This window comes from Fundulus heteroclitus, chromosome 2 (genome assembly GCF_011125445.2).
Source record: "Fundulus heteroclitus isolate FHET01 chromosome 2, MU-UCD_Fhet_4.1, whole genome shotgun sequence".
Classification (NCBI taxonomy): Eukaryota; Metazoa; Chordata; class Actinopteri; order Cyprinodontiformes; family Fundulidae; genus Fundulus; species Fundulus heteroclitus.
The window spans coordinates 26949741-26962838 of record NC_046362.1 but is presented as its reverse complement, the minus strand read 5'-3'; the positions used below and the strand labels follow the sequence as shown (position 1 = coordinate 26962838).

At 39.2% G+C, this 13098-nt stretch overlaps 1 protein-coding gene across 6 annotated transcripts in view; it reads left to right on the top strand.

The window, feature by feature from the left end:
• Positions 1-13098, top strand: part of abcc8 (ATP-binding cassette, sub-family C (CFTR/MRP), member 8) — a 115457-nt gene that overhangs the window by 85891 nt on the left and 16468 nt on the right. For 2 of the 6 annotated variants that reach the window (XM_036151708.1, XM_036151699.1), the window contains exons 23-30: positions 586-723; positions 842-967; positions 2873-2969; positions 3435-3509; positions 5655-5902; positions 9417-9583; positions 11531-11758; positions 11878-11970. In XM_036151708.1, the coding sequence (XP_036007601.1) occupies positions 586-723; positions 842-967; positions 2873-2969; positions 3435-3509; positions 5655-5902; positions 9417-9583; positions 11531-11758; positions 11878-11970 (1172 nt within the window). The remainder of the gene's footprint in view (positions 1-585; positions 724-841; positions 968-2872; positions 2970-3434; positions 3510-5654; positions 5903-9416; positions 9584-11530; positions 11759-11877; positions 11971-13098) is intronic. The other 4 variants (XM_036151728.1, XM_036151716.1, XM_036151720.1 and 1 more) reach the window with 3 other exon arrangements.

The window sequence follows — 13098 nt, the reverse complement described above, 5'->3', positions numbered from 1 at the left end:
CATATATGGCCTTTAAAAAAGAGCGATATGATTAAATGCCGTTGACATAAAGCCAAAAGAAGGTAAATTTGCTGCCTTGTAGGGGACAAAGCAAATATGAGGAGAAGCGTGCTCCGGTCTGATGAGACTAAAACTGAACGCTTTGGTCTCAATGCAAAATGCAATCTTAACAAACAGAAACAGCAAACCAGCTTGTGCTTCGACAAATTGTTACCTGTATGTCTGTTTAAACCAACGAGATTTATCCATATAAATAAAAGTGGGGAAAAATAGATATAGAACAGTATAATCAAAGAGCTGAGTCATGCAGGGCAATTCAGTGTTTTATTTTTATTATCTGTGTTTGTCTACCGCATAAAATGCAATGCAATGTGACGAAAAAGTGAGAAAGCCAAAGTGGCGTGAACACTTTTTCAAGGAACTGTTTTTTTTGTCACCTTAACGGTGCAGTGAGTTTTGAAATTATTTACATCCCAAAAAAAAACAGCCTTTTTAACAGAGCTGTGTAGACTTTTGCGTTCCACTGTTTGTTCTAACGGATGTTTGTTTTCTTGCACTTTGATACGTTTGCTTATATATTTTTAGGATGACCCATTTTCTGCTTTAGACATCCACCTGAGTGACCATCTGATGCAGGCTGGCATCCTGAAGCTGCTGAGGGAGGAGAAGAGGACAGTGGTTCTGGTCACACACAAACTTCAGTACCTGCCACATGCTGACTGGGTAAGACCACGTAGTCTGCTTTAGCCTCTTTCCTTTTAAACATTAATGGACTTTACATCACCAAGGTATCTCTGCAGTGTGCGAGGACACACTTATTCAGGTGTATAATTCATTTCAGATTATTGCCATGAAGGATGGGACGATCCAGACTGAAGGGACTCTGAAGGACATCCAGCACACCGAACCAGAACTCTTCAAACAGTGGAAGACCCTGATGCACAGGCAGGACCGGGAGTTTGAGACGGTGATTATTAACGGCTGATACAGTATTAATGGGGTTTTAATGACTCTGAGTCAGTGTCTAATAAGAGGTTACTTCTTTTTAATTGAGCCATTTGTGAGCAAACTATCATAGGAGCTTGAATAATGGGTTAGATGAGTGATTATATCCTAAAAAGTACATCCAATCCTGTTCAGAAGTTTACATACCCTCATCATGGGCATGATTGCGATATTAATTTTGGGTCTTTGTTTATTGCCTTTCTGTTTTCAGGGTAGACTAGTTATACAGAGAACAGCTTCAATTAACTTAAAACATAAGGACAATTTTTAAGTTAGGTTTCCTTTTATCCACACAGAAGAACATTTGCAGGATTAAAGGACCGATGCCCCAACGAGATCTAGAGAAATTCATCCATGTGTTTATCTTTAGTCGCATTGATTACTGCAACGGTGATTTCACTTGTCTGCCCAAAAAAATCAGTCAGCTGATCCAGAACGCTGCAGCTCGTTTTCTCACTAAAACCAGGAAGATGGAGCACATCACCTCATTTCTAAAGTCCTTACTCTGGCTCCCCGTAGCTCAGAGAAAGTCGTAGACTTTAAAATGCTTGTTAGTTTATAAATCGATGAATGGCTTAGCACCAAAATTCATTAAAGACCTCCAGACCACTCAGATCTTCTGGTTCTGGTCTACTCTGCAGACCCAGAACCAAACACGGAGAAGCAGCATTTAGTTCCTATGCTCCACAAATCCGGAACAAACTTCCAGAAAACTGAGTTCCTTTAAATCAAGACTGAAGAACTGTTTAGAGTTGCTTTCGGACCATAATAACAGGAACACTGACCAACATATTTGATGTGTGTTGATGTTTTTCATCTGATACAATTTAATGTTTGTTGCTGGTCTCACAGACAGTGACCGTTTCAATGTGTTTATGACGTTTTCATGTTTTCAAAGCACTTTGATCCGCCTTGCTGCTGAAATGCGCAATACGAATAAACTTGACTTGACACAAGGTCATCCACACAGGCTTAAATACACTATATACATACCCAAGACTATATTTAGTTAATTATCTCTTAGCAATGTTCAACTAAACTACATGCTTTTTGTAGCAATTAAGAATCCCCTGACATAATACTGGTTAGATGTTTGATTTTGTTTTCTCTGTAGAAGTAGTGGATGTGATTAGTTTCCTACTACAGGTGCAGCTTTTCAGAACAGACCCCACATTTTTCGTCTGGGTTGAAGGTTGTCCCCTGGACAAGCTAAACATGGATGGAGGAAACATTCATGCTCAGATGAGGCAAAGCTGAGTTATTTTGATACTGTGATATATTGCATTTGTTTGCATAATTCAAGGTAAGGCTTTCAAACCTAAAAACACTGCACCAACTATGAAGTACGGTGGTTGGGCAATCATGATGTGGATATATTTCACACCTAGAGGTATTAGTACAATATACAAAGTAGATAGATTGATGAAGCATGAGGATTACCATTAATGTGTTCAACTTTCCATCAAATCAACAACTAGATGGTACAAACTTGGACATAATATGGAGTCTCAACAGGACCAAACACACATTAAAAAGTAAAGTACCCTGACCTTAACCTTATTAATATGTTTAATATGCTTAAAAGCTGGGCCACTGCAAAGGAACTAACCAATGTATATAGACAACTGATTTTCTAAAGAAGAGTGCCCAAATATTTATCTTGAATTGTGTCAGAAGCTTCTTCGTTGCTACACGAAGGGGGAGGTTTCTAGCAACATTGTAAGGGGCCTTTAATTAAATATTTATGAGGTTGGTAATTGTTGTTTACTGAGGAAACCCACAGTAAAGTCAGACTTGTGCATCAAAATGTTTTAAAACGTCACTAACATGACATTCATGCATACAACGTTCTTGAATCTGCTTTCAGGAGACTGTTGCACAGAGTATGACCAATATGGAAAGGAAAGACCTACGGAGGGCCATGTACTCCAGAGATGCTCTGAGGACGGAGGAGGACGAGGAAGGTGAGAGGAGCCGGGGAAACGACCAGCGGGAGAAAATGTATGCATGACAGCAGTCTGAGCTTCCCTGATTTCACCCACGGTGATACATGCAGGATGCTGTTTCCTTTCACCTGCTGTGTTTGCTGAGAAGCATCTGTTACAGTCAAGCTTAAGCTCACCAAGCTTATTTTAATGTTTACCCTCTCTCTGTCTGTAGTGGTCCAAGGGACTCCTAATACGTGTATTTCTTTATTATGGTTATTGCAAACGCTTAAAACTGACTGAATAATCTCAATCTTCCCTTTGGCTCTCTCTTTGACTTACTGAACACTCTGAAATGTCCCCTCGCTCAGTCCAGCAGCCTCTTGCAGGGACTCTCTGTGTGTGACTGTGTTTGTTATTGAAAAAGAGAAAAACAAAGCTGAAGGTGTTGAGCTGCAGAGGCGGCGTTCCTTATCTGTGCTCTGTATTGTCTCCCGTGTGCTGGTGGCACCCCGGGATGGACTTTTGTGATGTCTCCGGCAGCGGCGGCAGGTGCCGTCCTTGTGTACGAGCAAGCAGGTGTGGCCAGAAAACGCATGGTTTGGATAAAGAAAAGGCATCAAAGCTGCCACTGTGGCGTTGTAATGCTAGTAGCAAACTGCAAATGTGTGGATTTCGCCATTTTAGAATAGCGTTGTAGTCTTGCCTTTCGCTCACCTTTCTCCAAAACGTTCCTCCCTCCTGTTCCTGAAAGGCTACTGAATGATAGCATGACTGTAGGCAATTGTTGCTGCTGCCCTTTTACCCCTGCTAGTCATTAAGCTCCTTTTCCTTCTGCTTCCTCTGTGCTTCCCGCATGTCTGAGCCCAGAAGGCCCCGACATGCAGCCTCGTGCTCAAATGCTTGCTGCATGTGATGACTTATATTTACTCTTCATCGTAGGTGTGGAGATGGTAAGAGCTCATTCATTAGCTCCTCACCCCCCATGGGAATGAGCATCTGCTTGGAGTGGTAGAGTAGAGATCCTGTAGTCCGTAGCAGACAGTGCCTTGCTAAAGAGTTCATAGGCTTTGAACCTTTCGTCACGTTGCAGCCACAGGTTTCAGTGTCTTATGTGACAGACCAACACAAAGCAGCACGTCATTGTGAAGTTGAGGCGGAAATTATACATGGTTTTCCTTTTTTCTTTTCTTTTTCTTTTTTTGCAAACTAAAACGTGTTTTTATATATATATTCAGCTCCAGAGAGTCACCATTTTGTTGAAGTACATTTTGTTTTGTAGAAGTACAGCTGCAGGTCTTTTGGGGGGATTTCTCTACCACTTTTGACATTATTACAGAGTCTTCTTTCAAACATAGCTCAGCTGAACCTCTGATTGGATGTAGAACATATGTAAAAAAATTTCTGCTGCGAATTCTCAGTCGGGTTTGTGTCTGGACTTTGACTGGACCTTTTTTAACACACAAATGTGTTTTCATGTCAACTGGTCCCTTAATAGCGCTGACTGTATGTTTAAGGTTACTGCTGGTTGTGCATAAAGATGAACCGCTGCCTATTGAAGAAAGGATTAGTTTTAGTTTTACACCGCACATAGGTGCATAACGGACAAATATTTTATTTATTCATCTAAAAAAGGCTCATCTTGCAAAGCACGTTTGTCATTATTTGCGCCTTCATTTCTTGTGGCAAAGTGGACTCCTGATGGGCGTTCTTTTAACAAAGGCTTTTTTCTTGCTTCTCTTTCATTGGTTCAAATTGAGGGACTGCACGACTAGTTATTGTCCTGTCAAGAAATCCTACCTGAGCGGTGGATCTCTGCAGCTCCTCCAGAGATCCACAGCTTACCATGAATTACTGTGGGCCTCTTGGCTGTTTCTTTGGAAAAAATGCTGTCCTCGCCAGCCCTGTTTATTTAGGTGGTGCTACTTCTTGTTAGATTTGGAGTTGTGCCATAAGTATTTCTTTGTCAGATGATGGCTTAACCGATGCTCCTAAAATGCACAATGCTTATAATATTTTTTTCATAATATAAACATGCTTTAAACTTCTCCACAATGTTATCTCTGACCTTTCTGCTGTGTTGCTTGGTCTTCATGATGCTTTTAAATCACATATGTTCTCCAACAAACCTCTGAATCCTTCACAGAATAGCTGGAATTGTACTGATATTATGTTACTTATAGGATAATTATATTTGCTAATGGGGAGATTTCTGAAGGCAGTTGGTTGCACTGGATTTTATTTAGTGGTATCAGAGTAAAGTGGACTGATTGCAAATGGATGTTTTTATTTGTGAAATTTTAAAACCTTGTTCTTCACAGTTATGCACTGCTGTGTGTTGGTCTATCATGTAAAAGCCCAATTAAACATAAGTTTGGGATTGTAATGTGACCACATTTTAAAATAATTCATCAATTCTCTGTCTTTACTAATTGTTATTTTGTATTTCTTGCCCTAGAAGTATTTTGTTACGGAGATGATGTGGCGGAATCGTGGAAATGTGCCTGAAAACATAAATTACGTGATAAAATGAGGGGAAGTCGACAGAGAGCAGAAGCAGAAATATTCAAAATGTCAGAGAGCACTTGAGAAGTCAGTTCAAATAGACAGAAATAAGTCCGCCTACAAGTAAAACATCAAAAGGGTGTAAGTTTAAAGGTGAAACAAATGCCACGTTACACTGGAGCCTCTTGACTTTTCAACCCGTTTCCATCTTGATCCCAGAGGAATCCTTGGACAGCGAAGATGACGACAACCTGTCACAGGTGATGCGTCAGCGAGCCACCATCCCCTGGCGCTCCTGCGGTACCTACCTGTCCTCCGCAGGCCTCCTCCTCCTCACTCTGCTCCTCCTCTCACAGCTCCTCAAACACACCCTCATGGTTGCCATTGACTACTGGCTGGCTCACTGGACGTCGCACGTCATCATGGCCAAGATAGACGCCACGGCTCACAACTGCACCCTCGTTAAGGTGAGAAGCCGATGCATCCTGACGCGTTTTCCTTTTCTGCTTCGGTGCTTGGGCCAAGTTGCAGGACTGGGCAGGACGAGTCCACTGAGCACTGGAGATGAGCCGCAGGTCCCCCTGCTACCGAGAATAAGACAGAGTGGAAATTAAAAAATAATTATTTTCCAGTCTGGAAAGTGCGGAATTGTATTTTCTGGTTCTGGATGGATATGGAATAAAACTTTCAAGTCATTATTTCTGTTCCCATAGCCTAAATGTTGTGTGTGTCCATAAAACATCCATCCATCCATCCATCCATCCATCCATCCATCCATCCATCTATCCATCCATCCATCCATCCATCCATCCATCCATCCATCCATCCAAAACATTGTTTTCAAGAACCACTGTGTGAGTTCAGTCACGTTCATCCTCACATCTTCATGCAGCAACTCATCCCCCATGACATTTGAAGATTTTCACACTTCAGATTTTCCCACATCTGCCTTTGCAGGAACACCTGCACAAAATGTGTCAGATTTAACATTAGGTTGTAATAACACTATTACACTTGGATCACATTGCAGTCTTTCAACATCCGATGCAAAAAAAAATAAAAAATAATTCTATTCCTTGCGATTATTAAGTGGGTGTTTATAATTGCAGAATTTCCCTCCAGGGAAATCATCACACATTTTTCCACATTTTCTTCTCGCTCTCCTCACTAATTCTCTGCTGAATCTCAGCTGAACAGAGCTGACCTAAAACCCAAACACAGATATTGTCGGCTCCAGATGGAGCAGTTCACTAAAACCCCGCCTGAAGCAGCAGCAGCCGCTGCTCAGTGATTCTGCACATCAGAGCTGGAGTCACGCATTTATGCAAAGAACTGTGCCAAACTTTAAAAGATTTTCCTATAATTTTGAAGTCAAAAGAGAGCTGAAATTACCACGAAAGATGCAATAGATAAGGTCGTGGCGATAGAAAACTAATTTAATCTGAATAACTGAACAAAGGTAGAAAGAAATGTTAAAAAATATTGAAGTGATTGAAACTGCTTGTCATGGTTTGCATATACACTGCAAAAAGGGAACTAAAAGTAAGTAAAAAATTTGTATATTTTCCCTTGATTTGAGTAGCTAAATAATAGCATTTGCCAGTGGAATGAGTATTTCTACCCTTAAATTAAGATAATTAGATATCCTGCACTGGAAATAAGATAATGGTGATGAAATGTTCTTATTTTAAGTGCAAAACTCTTATTCCATTGGCAAATATTATTTTTAGCTGCTCAAATCAAGGAAAAATACAATAATTTCCAGAAAATTTTACTTAGTTTTGTTCCCTTTTTGCAGTGTAAGATTTCTCACCTGTGTTAGAATGGTTTCCACATGTCTCTTTAGTAATTTCCTTTCTAAATATGGATTATATTCTTTACTTGTTGTAATGACAGTGCTTGAAACACATGGCTGAGGACCACACTTTGATTCTTATTCAGTATAAATATGGAGAGGAAGGTTTGCTGCGTCATTGGCACACGGAGGTCACACCAGCTGTTGTCTGGTTGCTGTATCCAGGAAGAGTAAACAGACCATCTTAATAATAGTTTAATGTGTGTGTGTGTGTGTGTGTGTGTGTGTGTGTGTGTGTGTGTGTGTGTGTGTGTGTGTGTGTGTGTGTGTGTGTGTGTGTGTGTGTGTGTGTGTGTGTGTGTGTCCTGTGAAAAGAAATCTGAGGTCACATTTCATACGGTCATTTGAAGGCAACAAACAGAGTGAGCTGCCATGAAGGCTGCGGGTCTGAAAGGTTCTTGAGGACACAAACAGAGCACAAGCACAGCTAAGTGCACATTAATTGTCGCCGAGCACCATCTTATTTGGTTGAGCTTCAGAGAGTCTATGCCAGGTTTATCTAATCTGTGCTCTGCTGCGGACTAATCCACGCGGGGACACTCAGAGGTCCTGTTTGGACATCAAGCACACACACTTCCGATGAGCGGCTCAGAACAGCAAAGTGGGTGAAGGATTCAACCTGCCTTTTCAAGCACTGAACAGATAATATGCTGAGTTCATGCTTTGTAAAACGGCAGCAGGACAACACAGGTAGATTTCCTTGAAGTATATTTACCCTTTTTTTAATATTTGTCTAAACTATGGTAGATTTGGTCACTTTAATGTCCATCCATGCATCTATTCTACTCATCCTGCCACACACACACACACACACACACACACAGCTAAGGACAATTTAGAGAGACCAAATAAGCTAACAGTCGTGTTTCTGGACTGTGGGAGAAAGCCGGAGTACCCGGAGAGAACCCTGGCATGCACATTGAGAACATGTAAACCCTAATGAGCTTTTCAAAGATACGTACATATATACATATATAAATATACAGTGTCTTACAAAAGTATTGACGCCCACTGAACCTCACATTGCAACCACAAATTATGACAAAATTTATTGGGATTGGGTTAAATACACAAACACAAATTGACATATATATATGTATGATGCATAAGAAAAATGAATGATGGGTTTTTAAATTTCTTTTTGTTAATAAAAACAAAAAAACAAAAAAAAAACAATGTTGCTTGCATTTCTGCTCATCCTGCCTGCTTCAAAACCTTTCAATGACTGCAGCTGCTAGTTTCTCAGAACATATCTTTTTCGGCTCTGGCTGCATGTTTGGGGTTGTTGTATGTAATGTGATCCGAATAGGTAGATTTATTTAGCTTATCGGAGTAAACGGGCCATCACCCTCATTTTGCTTCCTCTACAGTCATGCATTGCTTTGAGCTGCCCTATCACCAAAAATCACAAGTTTGTGGTTCTAACTTGACAATGTTAAAAGATTCCACTGATGAGAATAACTTTTTGAGGCTTTCACTTTATTGATGTTTCCCAATAACTTTCCCTGTATTCACCCACGTTGCTGTAACAATGATAGAACCAAAGTTTTGTTTTGTTGTTGTTTTGGACGAACTGGTCCAGATCTTAATAAACCTAATTACAGAGCCTGGTTATGTTTAACAATTAATTTGCTTCAGCATATGAACTCATCTTCCTACCATAAAAGCGTTAACCATTTATGGAACAATTAATTTGATTTAATTAATTATGGGTTTAGGGTTGATTCCCTGAGCCGGAAGGAACTCAGAACTTAATTATAGTTAGAAGCCTTGTATTTTCTCATTTATGTGCTGCATAGCTTAATTAAATCAGTTAAACAACACAATATAACTCATAAAAACACAAAGGAAATACAAAGCAGACCCGTATGAAGTCCTGCTTGAAGCTGATGAATTAAAGAAGAAAGTGGGGAACAACAGCGTTTTCAGCACTTCCCTTTGCTGTTTGTTCAAAGGTTGCCAGCTCAGCTTTGAGCTTCGCTGGCTTGTGCCGCATTAGATGGCTAATTTTTAACCAGCCCCACAGTTTAATTATGATGGTAATTATAGCACAAGCAAACTAAATGGCACCACCTCAGACACCCTGTCACAGAAATGCCTTTGATAAATGTGCCTCTGTGCTGCAGGACTGCGGCTTCAGCCACTCGTGGTATCTGTCCGTGTTCAGCGTGCTGTGCTGTCTTGGCATCGTCCTCTGTCTCGCCACCTCTGTGACCGTGGAATGGACGGGCCTCAAAGTGGCCAAGGGGCTCCACCACAACCTTCTCAACAAGATCATTCTGGCCCCCATGAGGTACAACACCCACAGTGTGAGTGTGAGTGCAGGCGCGCCTCGTACATCAGGTGGAAACAGGACGTCAGGGCACAGCGCGCTTTGTCTCTCTGTGTGCCGCACACATAATTTACATACAGGGACACAGTTAAAAGCGCCTTAATTTAGCCTTATTACTCAGAGCACAATCTGCTTTTCTCTCTGGAGGCGAGCTCTCAGCGTTTCCCTGAACGCAGACGAACATATTCGCATGCCCTTCATAGACATGCACAAAATAACCCAGCTGCACTCGACAAGAACAGATTTAAAATGAAACGGTTGATTGGAAAGCGTGCAAACAGAAATAGTTGAGAAGATCTTTTTGAATGTGGGAATTTCAATCATTTAAATGTACATGAGAAAATTATTGTAGGTAGAAGCTGGTGGAAAAGCTGTTTTTAAATAAAATATGACAATTAGATGTTTTTATTAATACTAATTAGGAAATACCATGTAATGATATATATCAGGTAATAAGTAGGTGAAAATCAATAAGTAATTACACGAGAAAAAATTAATTTATATGTAAGACTGACATAAATATGCAATGTTGAGCAAGCAGTATCATGTAATAAATAACAATCATGTAGGGAACTTTAGTAATAAACAGTACTTGGTGATAGTGAAGTAAGTATTGACAAGCAGTTAAGTCAGAAATAAGTAAATAGTTTGGAATGGAATAAGTATATATTAGGAGTGAGATAATAAGTAAAAAGTATGAAAATAGTCATAGCGAGGACCGTAAAAAAGAACATTTTGTAGAAATGTGTAAGGTAGGAAATAAAGTAGATACAGGTAGCGTCAAACATATGGGTAGAAAAAAGATATCTTAAAAGGGTGTGAAATAGGAACACAGAGATAAATAGTAGTGTAATAGTAGTAATAAGAATCTGAGAATTTACAAAATTGTAATATAGTAATATATATCATTACAGATATACTAAGTAAAAGGTAATAATGGAATAATTAATAAATAGAAAGTAACACTAATTAGTGATAAGCAGCTAATAAATGACAAAGGTCTAAGATAGTAGAAAACACATATGGAATCAGAAAGTTATAAGACATGTTAAACTGGTCAGAAATCAGCAATAAGTTATAATAAGTAGGTAAGAATGATAAACATGAGGATGAAGGATTGAGTAGGGAATAAATAGGTTACAACATGACCAATTATCAAAAAACAAGTAGTATGAATTGGAAAATTATTTATGATAATGAAGGCAATGAGTAATAAATAGGTATGAAATAGAATTCAGTAATTTATAAGGTGGTAACAAGTTGCCTAATTTATAAGTAAGAAATATAAGATGAGCAGTGATTAATAAAGAATTTTATACGTATTACATATGTTTAAGCATGTCAGTTTTAATAAGAAGTTTAAGAAAATGCATAGTAATACGTTACTATAGTAAATAAGATTGTTATAAGTAACACGTCCAAATAAGTAATAATTAGTAATGAGCAGATGTGGAGTAAGGAAAGACATAAGTTAAAATAAATATTTAGGAATCAGTTTTAATATTGATTAAAAAAAACAACTTGCATGAAGGAACTGTGTGAATAGTCACAAGTAAGTAAGAAAAGAGGCTGAAATTTTGAAAGTAACAAGTATGTAGTTATAGAAATATAATAAATTAAGACTATTTGCCAAAATACAGAGTTATAAATAAGTGTCATGATGTCAACAGCAATCTATGGATAAAAAAGTACATTAGAATTGAGAAAGCTTCCTGGAGAGGAAGCAAAACGTCTTCAACTACGGAAAACAAATCCAGTTGCTTTGTTTTTTACTTTTTTTTAAATGACCATGACCTGGATGACTGAGAACCTTCACCAGTACATTAGTAAACATTTTGAAGTAATGAAAACTTTGCCAGATTTGGATTTTGTGCATTTATCCTAATTGTGTGTCTTTGTCCTTCTAAGGCTGTTTGAGACGACTCCGCTCGGCAGCATTCTCAACAGGTTTTCCACGGACACAAACACCATCGACCAGCACATCCCCACCACCCTGGAGTGCCTCTCCCGCTCCACCCTGCTGTGTCTGTCCGCCCTGGGCGTCATCTCTTATGTGACGCCCGTTTTCCTCATCGCCCTGCTGCCGCTGGCTGTTGCCTGCTACTTCATCCAGAAATACTTCCGAGTGGCTTCAAGGTGTTTTCATCTTTTAAATTAAAAATTAATTGTAAAGCTGAAGTTTTCCTCAGTGTTGTTGATGGTGTTATTTCAACTTCAGCTTATACTTTCCCTGTCTTGTTTGTCTGCCGGTTCAGGGACCTGCAGCAGCTGGAGGACGCAACCCAACTCCCTTTACTCTCCCACTTCTCCGAGACAGTGGAGGGCCTCACCACCATAAGGGCCCTCAGGTAAAAAGCATTTGTTTTCCCCTCAGATCTGCAGAAATTGAGGCGCCTGTAGTACTAAAAGCTGAATGAAGACAGAGATCAGTGGGGCTTGGAGTTTAGATTTAATGCTTCAATGACTGCGCCTGGATCCTCAGAAAAACTGCTTTTCATAACGGTATTCTGTGCAAAAAGCCCGACAGAAAAGGTTTAAAAGAGCATTAACATTTACTTTCTGGTGAGGTTGGAGCTTGTTTTTAAAATTTTCAGGACGGTACGGCTGTATGAGATAATTAATGCAAACATATTCACCTTTAATCGTCTTTTTAAGCCGCGTCTTTCTGAATCTAGTCTGAAAATGTGTTTTATATGTAATATAGGCACCTGCTATGTGTAAAGTATGCCGGTTTTAGACTTCTGACTCTTAATAATAATGGATACGCCATCACCTACTGATTATTATCATTATTTTCTATAAATTGATTGGCAGAGACATTAAAAATGTATGATAGCGGCCTACTTTTTGCTTTGGGCATTTACATAAAAACACAGCAGTCTTTATTGTTTTTTATCTGGCAACATTTTGAAAGCTCTGATCCTGTGCTAAAAAGGTTAATGACAATAAACGACAATTGTTTTGGGAGAATATTCTTTCTTTGGTTTTGGTCTGGGATTTGATGTTGTCGTTGCCACCTACAGTCTCAACATGGCTATTGCAGAATTTGATTTACATTTATATATATTTTTAAACATAATATCAGTTTAAAATGAATCTCATATAGTCAGTTTGAGAAAAGAAGATTTTAAAGGTTTTTTTTTTAGCCAGGGGAAAATAGAAGTTAGTAATGCAGCGTGATCTTAAACAGCTGAAAAGAGCCCTCTTGTTTAAATTGTATAAGATACCTTAACATGTCTTCTACACCCAGAAAACTATGACATTTTTGTTTTCCCTTTAAATTATGTTTGAAGTAGGTTTATGTAAATGATGCTCCAACATTTCGTTTCAACATATCTGATACTAAAGCAGATGTAATGGTGGTCTCCAGCTAAGCCAGGTTCTCTGTGATTATTATGACATGTAAAATCTTTAACGGATTCAGTATTGTTACTCAGGAATGCCATACACACATCCAAGCGACTCCAATGTCACAA